This window comes from Phoca vitulina, unplaced genomic scaffold, assembly GCF_004348235.1.
Source record: "Phoca vitulina isolate PV1807 unplaced genomic scaffold, GSC_HSeal_1.0 scaffold15, whole genome shotgun sequence".
In the NCBI taxonomy this organism is placed as follows: domain Eukaryota; kingdom Metazoa; phylum Chordata; class Mammalia; order Carnivora; family Phocidae; genus Phoca; species Phoca vitulina.
The window spans coordinates 12,730,462-12,744,182 of NW_022589718.1; the positions used below are offsets into that span (position 1 = coordinate 12,730,462).

Sequence of the window (13,721 nt, forward strand, 5' to 3'; positions counted from 1 at the left end):
CTCTCAAATAAATAAATCTTTAAAAAAGGCAGGGGAGCTTAATAGAAGTTCCACATTTGCTTTTTGCTATGAGAGGAATAAAACAACAATAACTTTAAACCATTCCCTCCACCCCCTTAAGTAATAGTAGTAATTTCAGCTGTATCTTTAGGTTCCGGGTTCCCCCAGAGTTATCAGGCAGTCTTAGTGGCCTTAGTACAGAATTATAAAGAACTCAGACTTTGGTGTCAACCAGTCCTGGGTTCAAGTCCAAATTCTGTCACTATTGTGAATAGTGGGTAAATTATGTAATGTTATAGACTTATTGTGAGAATTTATTTAACCAGCATTCAGTTTATACCTATTAAATACTCTGTTCTGGGGCAATTGTCTTGGTCCAGAAGTTGTATCAATAACAAAACATGTAAGATTTCTTGCCCTCACAAAAGCTATAGTCAACCAGGATTCTCTTAAAAAAATTAAATGTATTAAGATACATGAAGCTGTTAGCAAAGTTTCTATCACATAATAAGCATTTAATAAATACTAATAACATCATTATTAACTTCTTCCCAACCCATAACATGAACAGTTCCCCAGAAAGTATAACAAAATTATGCAAAATTGGAAGGGAGCCTCCTTTTGCCACAAGAACTCTCAAGTACAGCAGTAGCCAGGGAGTTGGGCTAGTCATAATCTCTTGAAGCTATTGTCAGTCAAATCTAAAAGCACACAACTGTGTAGGCAGAAATTGCTTGGACAGGAAACAAAAGGCACTAGCTTTTATGAAAGAAAAACATTAAAAATTAGACACTTCATCAAAACTAAAATGTTCTGTTTATCAAAAGACACCGTTAAGAAAATGAATAAACTGTCCACAGACTGGGAAATATCAAAGCATATTTGTATTGCTGGAGAGACTCCAAACTGCTTCGTTTCCTTTTTAAAAAGATGATCGTCAGACAGTTTGCATGATTTGGGGATCAATGACCCCACTACTAAAAGTATTATATTCACCTGTTTTACTTCGTGACTTGACAACATAAGATTTTCTTGTCTAAATCTGCCATCAACTTTAATTATTTTTGCCCGAAGGAGTCTTTGGAGTCATTTAACACCTTCATTTTATAACAGATAGGAAAAATATTAAAGATAGCATGTGACTTGTTCATAATCATCTAACCAGTCATTTCAGAACTTCAACTAGGTTTCAGGAAGTGGTCCTTCCGCTACTCAATTTCTACTTCTCTATTGCTTTGCTTGAAAATCAGTGGGAGATAGTATGTGGACTTGATTCAGGATATTTGTTTTCACCTGTCAACTAGAACGGTTTTCACACTCGTTTATTTTAAAGTTGAAAGCATTGCAGGATTATGGTTATGGGTCATTTTTGACTGAAAAAATAGCTTTTTGATAGTTAATACATGCTTTCACCCTTGGTTTCAAGATGATCAATTTAGTTACTGGTGCCAGTTACTGTCATAAAGAGGCCCCTGCAGACCATCATCTTGATACTGAGCTTTTTCTCATTTCATATAATCTCAAGCTACAATTTCTATCTTCTAGCACTTGATATTCTGTTTATCTTTGGTACTTATGAACTTTTTTTTTTTTTAAGATTTTGTTTATTTATTTGACAGAGAGAGACACAGCAAGAGAGGGAACACAAGCAGGGGGAGTGGGAGAGGGAGAAGCAGGCTTCCTGCCGAGCAGGGAGCCCAATGTGGGGCTCGATCCCAGGACCCTGGGACCATGACCTGAGCCAAAGGCAGACGCTTAATGACTGAGCCACCCAGGTGCCCCGGTACTTAGGAACTTTTAAATCTATATCTCAGAGATGTTTACATGAAACATTTCACAAGTATCCATTCTATTAATTACGAAAGTTATTGTTCACTCTAGTGAAGCAAACAATGGCCTTTAGTGTCATTAATTGAGTTGGGTTTTTTTAAAGATTTTATTTATTTATTTGTTTGTTTGTTTGTTTGTTTGAGGACAGGGGAGGAAGAAACACAGAGAGAAGGGCAAGCGGACTCCGTCCTGAGCGTGGAGCCCAATCCGATCTGAGGGTTAATCTCACGACCCGGAGATCATGACATGAGCAAAAATCAAGAGTCAGGCGCTCAAATGACTGAGCCACCCAGGCGCCCTTAATTGAGTTTTGATTTTTTTTATTTTTTTAAGATTTCATTTATTTATTTGAGAGAGTGAGTGAGTGAGAGAGAGAGAGAGCTGGAGTAGGAGGGAGTGGGAGAAGGAGAAGCAGGCCCCCTGCTGGGCAGGGAGCCCCACGTGGGGTTCGATCCCAAGACCCTGGGATCATGACCCAAGCCAGACACTTAACGACTGAGCCACCCAGGCGCCCCTTTAATTGAGTTTTTAAAAGGAATGTTTTATAGCTAAAAAGTCTAGGTTATCTTCTATCAATTTGTTATGCTTTCACAATTGTGTTGATTTATATTTATGTGATTTTATGTCAACAACAGCAGTAGAGAGCATTGCTTTCTTTTACTAAGTAAATGTCTATGCTTTTCCTTTTCAATCATACTGAATTTTTAATGTGCAGTAAGAAGCCACTATATGAGGTAAGAACTGGTAATCAAGGGAAAGGAAAGCATTCATTCACTTTATCAACAAATACTTAATGGAGTTCCTCTCAGAGGTCAGCCATTATGCTAGGGAAATTGGTTAATTTTTTCATTTTTTTCTGTCTAATCTCAGGTGAAGATCATGATGAGTAGTAAAATTACGTATTTTAGGTGTCGCTGTATGACATGCGGATTTAAAACAACATAAACCCTTGGTGGACTTGAATTGGAATTAAAAAAGAAACAAGTTGGATAAATAATTATCTGGCTTTTGATTATAGTTTTAACTTTGCCCATGAATACTTGGCATTACTTGTACATAAATGCTATTCAGGGTATTACTACTTTCTTCTCAGAACTAATAGAATTTGTTCATTATTTATTTTTAGAACTGTCGGAGAGTGTAATAAGGTTCTTTCTGGAGGAAGCCGGGAATTCAGTCGTTCTTTTGATTCTGCTTATAACCTCTTTAAAGTTGATGAACACGTGGCCCCTTACATTTGAAGTGGCGAGGTAATCATAAATTAGGCCCCAAACACTGGCGTTCAAAATGGTTTTAAAATGTGATGGTCAATATATATGCTTGGATATGCACCAAAGTAGCCTAAGTAAAATCTTGCTTCCTTCCCACCTAAATGTTTTACATTCCTCAGTCTCCTTTAGCAACCAGTGGTATCCTACTGCGCCCCCAGTGTTCACTCACCCTTGGGGAAAGCAAAAAGAGAGTGAAGGCCATATTGCCATGATCACTTTTAAGTAGCGTTTGAGCTAAGTTTTTTATTGATGTTTTTTATGCCTTTATAAATTAGTATCTTCACAAGGATAAATTGAACTTAAAAATCCTTTCCTGTTCTAGGGTACTTTTTAAAGGTAAGATGTTTTATTATCCTTTCTTAGAGCTGTTACATTTAGTATGGTCCATAAAGGAATTTGTCTTCTTCTTTTTTTTTTCCAGCAATAAAAAACCTGGTTTAGTTCAGTGCCCTGATATAAAAATCCACGTTCTCTGTAGAGTATTGGTCATGGATCCCATTCTAAGATGTGTTGCTCTTTATGGGACAGTGTGAAGGCAGACATTTTGAAACGAAAAGAAAAATGCCACCCAACTCTAATGCTTCAGCAAGAACATTGTGTTTAGTGGCAATGCTTTTTATTATGTTAAGGTATAATTAACATACAGTAAAATGCTCAAATCTTAATGTATCATTCAATCAGTTTGGACAGATATCAAGACACAGAACACTTTTCTCACCCCAGAAAGTTTCTGTGTATCCGTTTCCAGTCAACAGCCCCACTCCTTCCCCAATCCGGACCTCCAAAAGCAATCCCTGATCCAACTTCTGTGACTACAGGTTAGTTTTGTCTATTCTGGAATTGTATATAAATGAACATGTATTTTCGGTATTTGGCTTTCTTTCACTCAACCTAATAATTTTGAGATCATCTATGTTGTTGACTTCATCAGTAAATAGTTTCTTTCTATTGTGGATAATACTTTTTTAAAAAACATGCCAGGAATAATTAGATCTTCACTGAGCATCTTAAATGACACGTGACTATTGTTAAATTCAGGGCAGCAAAAGTGCAGGAAGAATGGAGGGGACAAAATCCCCTCTAATATTAATATTAACTGACAGTACTCCTAACATTCAAATGACCCTCCCACCTTAGTTACTGTTGGATGCATCAAGAGGTACTATTCTGGGAGATTCTATTAACAACAAAGATACTGGGCAACTGCACCCCAGCAGTTGTAATGGCTGTGCTACCATATTGTTTCCTTCCCTTTGTAGGTCTGCTTGGACCTCAGATAGCAAATGTGAAAAATAATTCTAGGTGAGGAGATACTTCTTATGATATCTCCATAATCAAAGCATGCTGGAAGGAATGCTTTCATTGTTTATCAATATGGTGATGGCTCGGTAGTTTTATGCACTCTTAAAATTGTATAACATAGACCTTATGAGCTCAGTTTTATTATTACAAATTCACTTTGATCCATAATTTATACAAATGGGAGGAGAGTAGATACAATGAAACCAACATCCCCAGATTGCATTTTTGGGTTTTTGGTGGTTTTTTTTTTTGAAAGTTCTCATTGAATTTACCTGAAAATTTGCCATTTTAGGCAAGGATTCATTGAGATTTGGGAGGAGTAATAAATTTAAGTGAAGATTATACTGTGACTCTAGGGATTCATAGTAAATTGTGTACCAACAGATCTAAAGGGTGAATTGTTACTGTCTGCTATTGTCTTTTTCAAGAGAATTTTATTCTGACTGAAAAGGAGTCTGAATTTTGGCATAACTACATAAAGGCGAGGATTGAGCTGGCCCTCAGCTAGTCCATCCCAATCCATACTATCTCCACCTTGAAGATTCTTAAATCAGAAGCTGTAGAACCACAAAGAGATTCCAGAACATTAACTCACACACCAACAGCACACACAACAAGTACTTTCTTAACTTTATGGGATGTTAGCGTGTCATTTTCAGTGTTTATACAACTATTCAGCAAGGGGGAAAATGACCATAAAGTAATATGGTGCTTGTATTGGTCCTATGGAAAAAGGCACGCAAATGAATGAGAAGTTTTGCCAGATTATTGAGAAAATATTAATAAAGTTTCAGCTTATCCCCATTCTGTGAATCCCTCTCATCTACTGATTTTCTCATTTCTTTCTGCCTTCCACTAAATACACCTTCCTTCTACCCTCTCATACTTCTTTTTCTCCTTATGGTTCCTAAATTATTTTACCACATTCATATTTCATTCTAATAATTCCAAAAATGTTGAAATGATACTTCCTTTTAACACAACTTGCTTTAATGTAGAATTTGGCTTATGTCTTACTTCTCCTAAGTCTTAGTTCACATAAAAAAGCAGTTACATTTGAATCATCAAGAGAATCTCATTAGTATAATTTAACATATATGGAGGACTTGCAGTGCTATCATACCAAGCCTCAAGGATCTATGTTCTAAACCATAAAGATGATTAACTACTTTTGAGCAGTATGCATGAATTCTCTCAGCAGTTCATCATCATTTTAGTTGGAGTAATTAATTTTAATTAACTGCCAATAATGTTTGTTGCCATGTGGAAAAATGAGAATATGGCCCTTGTTCACATTTGAGCATGAGTAATGATATCAGTTTAATTTTAGAAGGGTAAAGAGGTCTTAGGTTGTGAAATAAAGAGTTATAAACCTGATTTCCCAGGGAGTACACTCTGCTTGAAGGGTTTTGAGAAGTCCCAGCTTAGCAAAAATTAAAGCTGATAGTAAATCATCTTTCCTCCTCCCACGTATTTAGGGTTCTGGCTAATAAAAATTAGATTTTTCTCAAGAAACAAGAAAAGTCTCAAGTACACAATCTAACCTTACACCTAAAGGAGCTGGAAAAAGAACAGCAAATAAAGCCTAAATCCAGCAGGAGAAGAGAAATAATAAAGATCAGAGCAGAAATCAATGACACAGGAATTAAAAAAAGACAGTAGAACAGATCAACAAAACTAGGAGCTGGTTCTTTGAAAGAAATAATAAGATCGATAAGCCCCCAGCTAGACTTAACAAAAAAAAAAAAGAAAAGAGGAAGGACCCAAATGAAAATTAGATTTTCCTTCCTAGTTTTGGAATTAGTATTGTTTTTGTTGCTTCTCAGTCAAAATGTTTGAATTCATAGTCCTGTTTTCATAAACATATACAGTAATTTAGAGATTCAAACTTAATATCATATAGCCTTTTGTTTTTCCACTGCTGTGATTTAAAACAATAACTAATTTTTATAAGAAATAATTTCATCTCCTCTCTTTGAAGTTGGAAATGAGGTCATAAATTGTACTTATTTGTACTTAACTTAAGACTTCTTTAGGGGACAGGTTCATGCAAAGTAGCAGGATTAGGAGCAAACTCCTCACTACTAATTTTGCTGACAAGACGAAATATTGTCAGCAAAGTAATATCCACATATATGACATAATTTAAGTATATTTATTCAGGATTTAAAAGGCTTTACATGGTATCATTGCAAAAGAAGGAGTAATGGTGGTTTAAAGAAAACTTTTAATGTTCACAGTTGCTCAAGAGTTCCAAAACATCAAACTTTTCAAGTTTAACTATGCCTTTTAAAAATATATATATATATATATACTTTGAATACTGTGTAGATTCTCATCTTACCAGAAGAGGAACCAGTCAACACAACATAGAATTTTAGAGCTGGAAAAGACTTTCGATATCATCTAGTTCAAACTTGACATTAACCTTGTTCACTAAAATTACTATCTTCTCAAGGATCTTAGCTTTCCTGCACTAATTTCCAGAAAATTAAAGAACCTCTAGTCCCCAATTCTTTTTGCTGTGTATGTCTGTCTTTTCAGTCCCTTCTGATATTCTCCATATCCGTGCTAATGATTACAGCTGTGAGGATTTTCTTGATTCTTTATGCCTGAATTAGCTTAAGAATAGTCAATTGTGTGCAGAAACATAACTTTTAATTTAAATACTTGGCCAAAGGAAAGGTGAATAATGCAGTTTTAGGAGTAGTTGTAGTAATAGTTGAGTCTTAGTACTCTGGAGGACACATACCATAGGGTCTTTGCCATCAAGATTTAAGAGTGAATTACTCACTCTTAAATACAACCCTATTATGTAAGAAGAGTAATACCACTTAGGTTACTGTAGTGGAGAAGCAAGAGTGGGTAAGCATGGCTTTTCACTTGGAAGTCGAGGGTGAGGGGCAGTATGTTGAGGTTCTTTGTTTTGTTTTCTCAGTCCTATTTCTCATTCGACAAATCAACAGGTATTTATTTCGCATTACAGCACGAGCTAAACATTCTGATAGCTCTGGGTATACAGCAGACAAGAAGATCGAGTCTTTGGCCTCAAGGGGCATACAGACAGTCTACCCACATAGCAGAGGGCAATGTTAGATAAAAAACTGCCTACAGAACAGAGAAGATACATAGGATCTTGAAAACCCTGTACGGTGCCACCACCTCACAAGCCATTTATTAACTTTGCCCTCCTTGTGAAATGAGAAATAACTATTGCAATTAGTTGTTTGGCATTTTGGAAATGAAAAATGCTGTGCAAGAGCTGAATCATAGAAAACAAGATTAAATTATATGGTAAGAATGGTTCTTATAGGTATGTCCAGTATTTATGTATAAATACTGGTCACACTATAGGACCGCTACCAGGGAAAAGCTAAGTTAGGTAAATGCAATTGCCTAGGTTTTGCCAAGACAAGAAAATATCTCTGTGTATTGGCAAGAGAGATTATGCAATTTATATTACTTAGGGTAATGCAGGAACTAAATATAATTGGAATCTCACATAAAGTATGCAGTTTCCACATGCCTACAGCTTCTATTAAGGATCTTCTGCATTTCAATGTTTATTTGAAGTATTTCTTCAACAAATTTTAAACGCTGCCACTACCCAAGATTGTTATCTACCCACAAGCAATTATATTTTAATATTCAGAAACTACAAGAAGGTTCGTTAAATTTATATAGAATGAATATTTTTCTGTGATTAACCTATCAGTATATTGGGTTTGGGGGAGTCGTTATCAGTGATTTATCATGCCCGATTCTTACCGATTTTACCCGTGTTTTTAAAGTTTGTTAATTCTCTTAGAGGACTAGGATACCAATCTATGTCCCATCCACCATCCTCAGAAGATGAAGAATTTATCGAATTGGGCATTTCTTTCATATGCTTTTATATGTTCACATTCTTACACTGAATATTGAGATTCTCAAACTGTAGGAAAAAGAAGGGGTTCTTTTTCGATAGTCATTTAATGTTACTTGACTATGAACTAATCTTAATTTTATTATTAACATTTTTATGTTTTTGCCAGCATTTTCACCCTAATTAAATGAGGCACTACAGCACAATGTTTAGCCTGTGGCGTAACACAAGGCAGATGACCTGTCATTGAGAATCATGATCTTACCTTCTCTTTTTTCCTCTGAACAATATAATTTTTTTGGTCTCAGTTTATAATGACATACCTCTGTAGTTTAACTTCATAACATTCAAACAATAAAAATATTAAAAATTTAACCTTATATGCATGCCACTGATTTTTTTAAAAGCATATTAGTATAATTATAACTTGGTAAAGAGATCTTATTTTTTACTGTGTTCCCCTGATGTAACAAATTTAATGATATGGAAGATTTCCATACAGTTGCTTATTATTTTATCTGTTCCATATATCAGTGCTTTGGTCTCTAATGTCCTTTTGTCCTTATCGTATTATCTCTATACATTTCCATTTAGAATAAAAAGATAGAGCATGAAAATTAATAACCCATGCATCAGACCTTTTTGCCATGCTTAATAGGCATGAGCAATTAAGGCTAGAAACCTCAGTGTTTAATGCTGTTTCCAAAACTCAGTTATTCCATATGTTGTCACTTCAGTGATTAAAGAGAGTAAGTATAATATGTAGTCAGATTAAAACAGGATAACTAAACCCGTGTTAAAAAAAAAAAAAAACTATGGTGTCTGTGCATTGCATGACAGAATACTACTAAAATTTGCCTAAATTCTCGTGATGTTTTCGGATATTATGGGAATGCTTTGGCTATATTTGGGTTTCAATCTTCATCATGACAAAGGTTCTAACAGTTATTTTTTAAAAACACACTATCCTGTTTTTAGAAAGTTATAACTCATCTTCCTGGTTACATTTGTGATAAGTTTGTGAAACTATACTATACTATTATGAAAAAGGTAAAACTATGTATACTTAGATTTTGAAAGGTAGCATCGTATGCATTTAAAAAGATTTTTTGGTAACTTTTGGCACTTTGGTAAAGGAATGTGCAATTATAAATGTTTATGCCATTTTGTTGTCGTTTTTTTTTGTTTGTTTTTTTTTTTTAATCACCAGGAATTACTCTTACTAGGCTTTAGATTGAAAACCAAACCCAATTTTAAGACTGGCACTTTTTCCTACTAGTAGTTCCTGTTTCTCTATGTGGAACATTTCATTTAAACCATTCTTTGCAATGAGTTTTCACTTTCCTCCTCCCTCCTAACCTCAAAAACCTTTAATTTAAGGAACATTTTAAATTAATCCAGTGGTAGTTAGATAAGCATTTTAGATATCATGGACATTTAATCTGGTGCCTGACTTTAGTAATCTTCTGATAAAAATAGCTAACCTCTTGAAAAAGAATATTTGAACATTTTAATTAATTTGTATTGGTTATAATCAATTGAGTAAGTCGATGTCCATATAGTCATAATTTATCTTAAAATCGGGGGCTGCCAACATAACTAACTACACAGCATTGCTTAAAATGCCCTCATATATCCCAAAGAGAAATGACAAGAAGAAATAGAATTCTGTATGATTATGGCTATTATATACACTTCTGTTAGGTTTCCAGTATTTTACTGTGATACACCCATGGGTAATAGAAGCAAACTGAAAACAAACATAAATGCTTTAACATTGGATGTTGGCATACAGTACAGATTATGCAAAAGCTATTGCAATAAAAAAAAATACTCATTGTGCCTGTATTTGAAGAATTTATTTTAGATTTTGTCTGGCCTTTTTTACTTAAGGCTGCACGTCATTTAAATGTAGAGACAACAGAATATATGAATGAATGAAATGATGGCCCTGTTGGCCATGGGATAAATATTCTGTTGAATTTTTGGAGAGCATTGGCTGTTGTCTATTATGACACAAACTAGATTGTTCACAAGCCACCTGTGAGTCTTAAGGTCTTAAGTACAAATCACAGCCTTTAGAAATTATACATCTTTCTTTTCCTTCGCAAAATGAGTTCAGACTTTACAATTCAGATTTATAATTTTAAACTGATGATTATTAAAAAGTACCTAATATGAATTAAAAGATAAGTGAAATAAGACCTATGAAAGAATGCTAATTAATAGCATAACCCTATATACTATCACACTTCTGATAATGTTAAGTTTCTTATAAAGCCTTAAAATATTTTAGTGAAAAATTAATTACCTAGAAATGAAGGCACTTTATTACCTTGATCTAGCTATTTGTCTGTATAGAATTTGTCTAAAATCCCAGAAAATATTCTTTATCCTTTTATAAATTTATCCTACTTATGTGTTTTTCTAAAGCTTCTTATAATATAATAATTCAAACTATTTTAACTTAATAGAAAATTGTGTTACATGATAGAACCAATGAACAATTCAGAAATAAAACTCGAGAGTAACAAAAGTGTGTGTGAGGACAGCAAAACTGTTAGTCTAAGTTAATCTACAATCATTTGAGGTTAAAATGTAAGATTTGAAGCCTTTTTCATTGAATGATTTTTAGACAGCTTTTATTTTTTAAATCTTATCTTTAATTGGTTCTACCTTGTGTTGAAATGTTGGTCAAATATAAGGGCAAGTGAAAGTATTAAGCCAGCCTGTCATAACTCAATTTTCTTTATTTGGGTTTTTTTTAATGTAACCCTAAAACATTAAGAAATGAGTTTTGTTTCTTCTATGTTCAAGTCAGCCCTGCCTGGCAAATTCTCAGATTTAAATCAGTAATGTGGATGCGCAGCTCTCTCTAGCTGCTGTGCCCTCTTCAGAAAATTAATAGTTGATTTATACAAGGGATTTGATTCAGAAGAAAAGGCATAGGATTTTTTTTTTTCAAAAGTTAACTTTTTTCTGAAGTTCATTCTTACATCTTTCTGACATTTATAAAACATAGGCTAACTTTTATCCAAGAATGTTTTTTAACAGAAGAATATTTCACAGCAAACAAACTTTGCTTTCTTTTTTGTTTGGGGGCAGTTCACTTCATAAAAAGACAGTGGTCTATAATTACACTTATCTTTAGTTCTTTTTCTGTGGTGGCCATTTTTCTATCACTAGTTTTAAATGTTTTACTAAATGTAAATGCTGCTTCATAGACGCAGTTATCATCACATATTACAGACAGAAGTCAAGTTTATTAGCAGTCTACTCTTACCAAGGAGAAACTAAAAATAAATTCCATGTCAGTTCTTTGGTTTGTATCTTGGTATCTTTTTTAAATACGATATATTAACCCAAAGGTGTGTTAATGTCATGGCATGAACAATCTTAAATGTAGATCTATTGAGTATTTTGTGATGCTGAGTAACAAACTTTTCTCAAATCTCTGTGATGCTAAATATTTTCCTTAGGAGGTTTTGTTTCATGTTAGATTGTTGTTCTGAAAGATGTTGGTCCTAGTGGGATTTTTTTTAAACTGGGAAAACAAATAAATGCATGTTATTACAAGTATAGAAATGGTGAATTGTAAACTTACCGTATAATAATGATTCTATTTTCAAAAATGTTTTGCTGTTAAATATATACAACATAAAATTGCTGCCATACTGTAATTGAGTACTTTTTCTTAAATGACCCTGTTATCACTATTCCAGAATTAGAAGTTGGGCAGATACATGATTGATTCATGTGTCTGCATAGATGCTTCAAGGTATATTCTTCTCTTGGTGAGTAAAAATATATTTTCCTTGGCATCAGTGCATTGAGATCTGAATATACCTGTATCTATCTATTCCTATTGCACATTTCTTATACAGTATCTTCTAATATGCCAAAATTGGCCTCCACACAACTTAAAATTGAGGGTTTGTTACATGCTTTCTAACAGAAAGGTTTTCAATGATATTCATTACGGGTTTGTACTGTGAAAATAGTGAAACTCCCTTTGAAATTTCATATATGCTAAATTTAAATTAATATTTTTTCTTTAGCTCAAATTTCCCTAAATCCAGAGAGAATATCAACCCTTTTCACTGTTGTCAAATCCAGCATAAGGAACAGCCCTATGACACTACAAAAACAGTTGAGGAATAAGGAATAAGTCTCTTATGTTACACTTCAGAATAAAGGCATTGTGTGAACGAAATGAACCGAAGTTCATCGTGAATGCAAGGCTTCTGTACTTGACATTCCTCCACCGAAGGGAAGACAAGTGTCAACACCATTGGCATCATTTCCAAACTGATCTTAAGTGGAATATCTTCCACCACACTGGAGTACTTCTTGACTCTTACCAGGTTTTGGTTTGGGTTTGGTTTGGTTTGATTCATCGAGCCTTTCAGTTTACAAAAAAACCATTTGTCAGCACTGAGGTAGAGAGACGTAGATTTGAAAATACTTTCTTAAGAGATCATGTAACTATATAACTCAATTTCAAAAGAGGAGGAGGGATAGTTTCAACCCACTGCCTCTCACAAGAAACATGTTTTTAAATCTGTAACTGTTTTAGTGTTAACAGGGTACCAAGGGTTTTTGTCCTGTATTGTACTTAAAGGTTCTCATTGATTGGTGATTGTATTGTACTGTATGAAAACAAATCATAAATTGCCTTGTATTGTTTATAATAGACCATACCACGTACTACTTCAGTTTTTATGTTCCAAGTTTTCCAGTGATGCATGTTAACAGTTAGGTCCTAAAATTCTGTGGTGCTAATTCTTCCATATCCAATGGTGCTTTTGTGGATGCTAACTGCACACATGCTGAACAAAGCTTGAAGTTTAAAACTTTCCTCCCCTCCTCTGTTTATATGAAGTAAAATGAAATAACTTGAATTTGTCTCAAAGTATCACTGACAATCTAATAAACTGGTTTATATGTGTGATTAGTTTGGATTCTTAATTATTTTTCAGGAAGCAGATTAGTTCTACTGGGCCCTTCGATCAACCAAAAGTTGATTTTACTATGTGTTTATTTCGTTATTTCATTTGTGCCCCAAATTTTGTGGTAACTCTGAGAATTTAGATCCAGTTGGCCTAGCTTCCATAAGCAAGTCTATGTTGGATCTACAAAAACTAGACCTCTCAGATGTGGAAATTAGTACGTGGAGAAAACCAAAAATGTGCCATTAAGGTGCCTTTGTTTATTTCAGTGTTTTATTAATAAGGTTTTATTATCTACTTGATCCATGATAACATTTGCATGGAAACAAGCATGCCTTCTGAACCTTTATTATTGCTCAAATGACATTGAAAAGGCCATTCCTGTATGCTGATATTTAAAGTAAAAGTTCCACTTCACGTGTATGAAAACATGGACAAAAAAAATAAAATTGGTCCTTTCCAGGACAAACTGATTCCATATGCCAGAATGGCATGGTCTTATTG

At 34.2% G+C, this 13,721-nt stretch overlaps 1 protein-coding gene across 1 annotated transcript in view; it reads left to right on the forward strand.

Annotated features, from left to right (window-relative positions):
* Positions 1-12,680, forward strand: part of PURG (purine rich element binding protein G) — a 35,889-nt gene extending 23,209 nt beyond the window's left edge. Inside the window, exon 4 of the mRNA XM_032413460.1 lies at positions 12,327-12,680. Within this exon, the coding sequence (XP_032269351.1) occupies positions 12,327-12,429 (103 nt within the window). The 3' untranslated portion in view covers positions 12,430-12,680. The remainder of the gene's footprint in view (positions 1-12,326) is intronic.
* Positions 12,681-13,721: the final 1,041 nt, after the last annotated feature.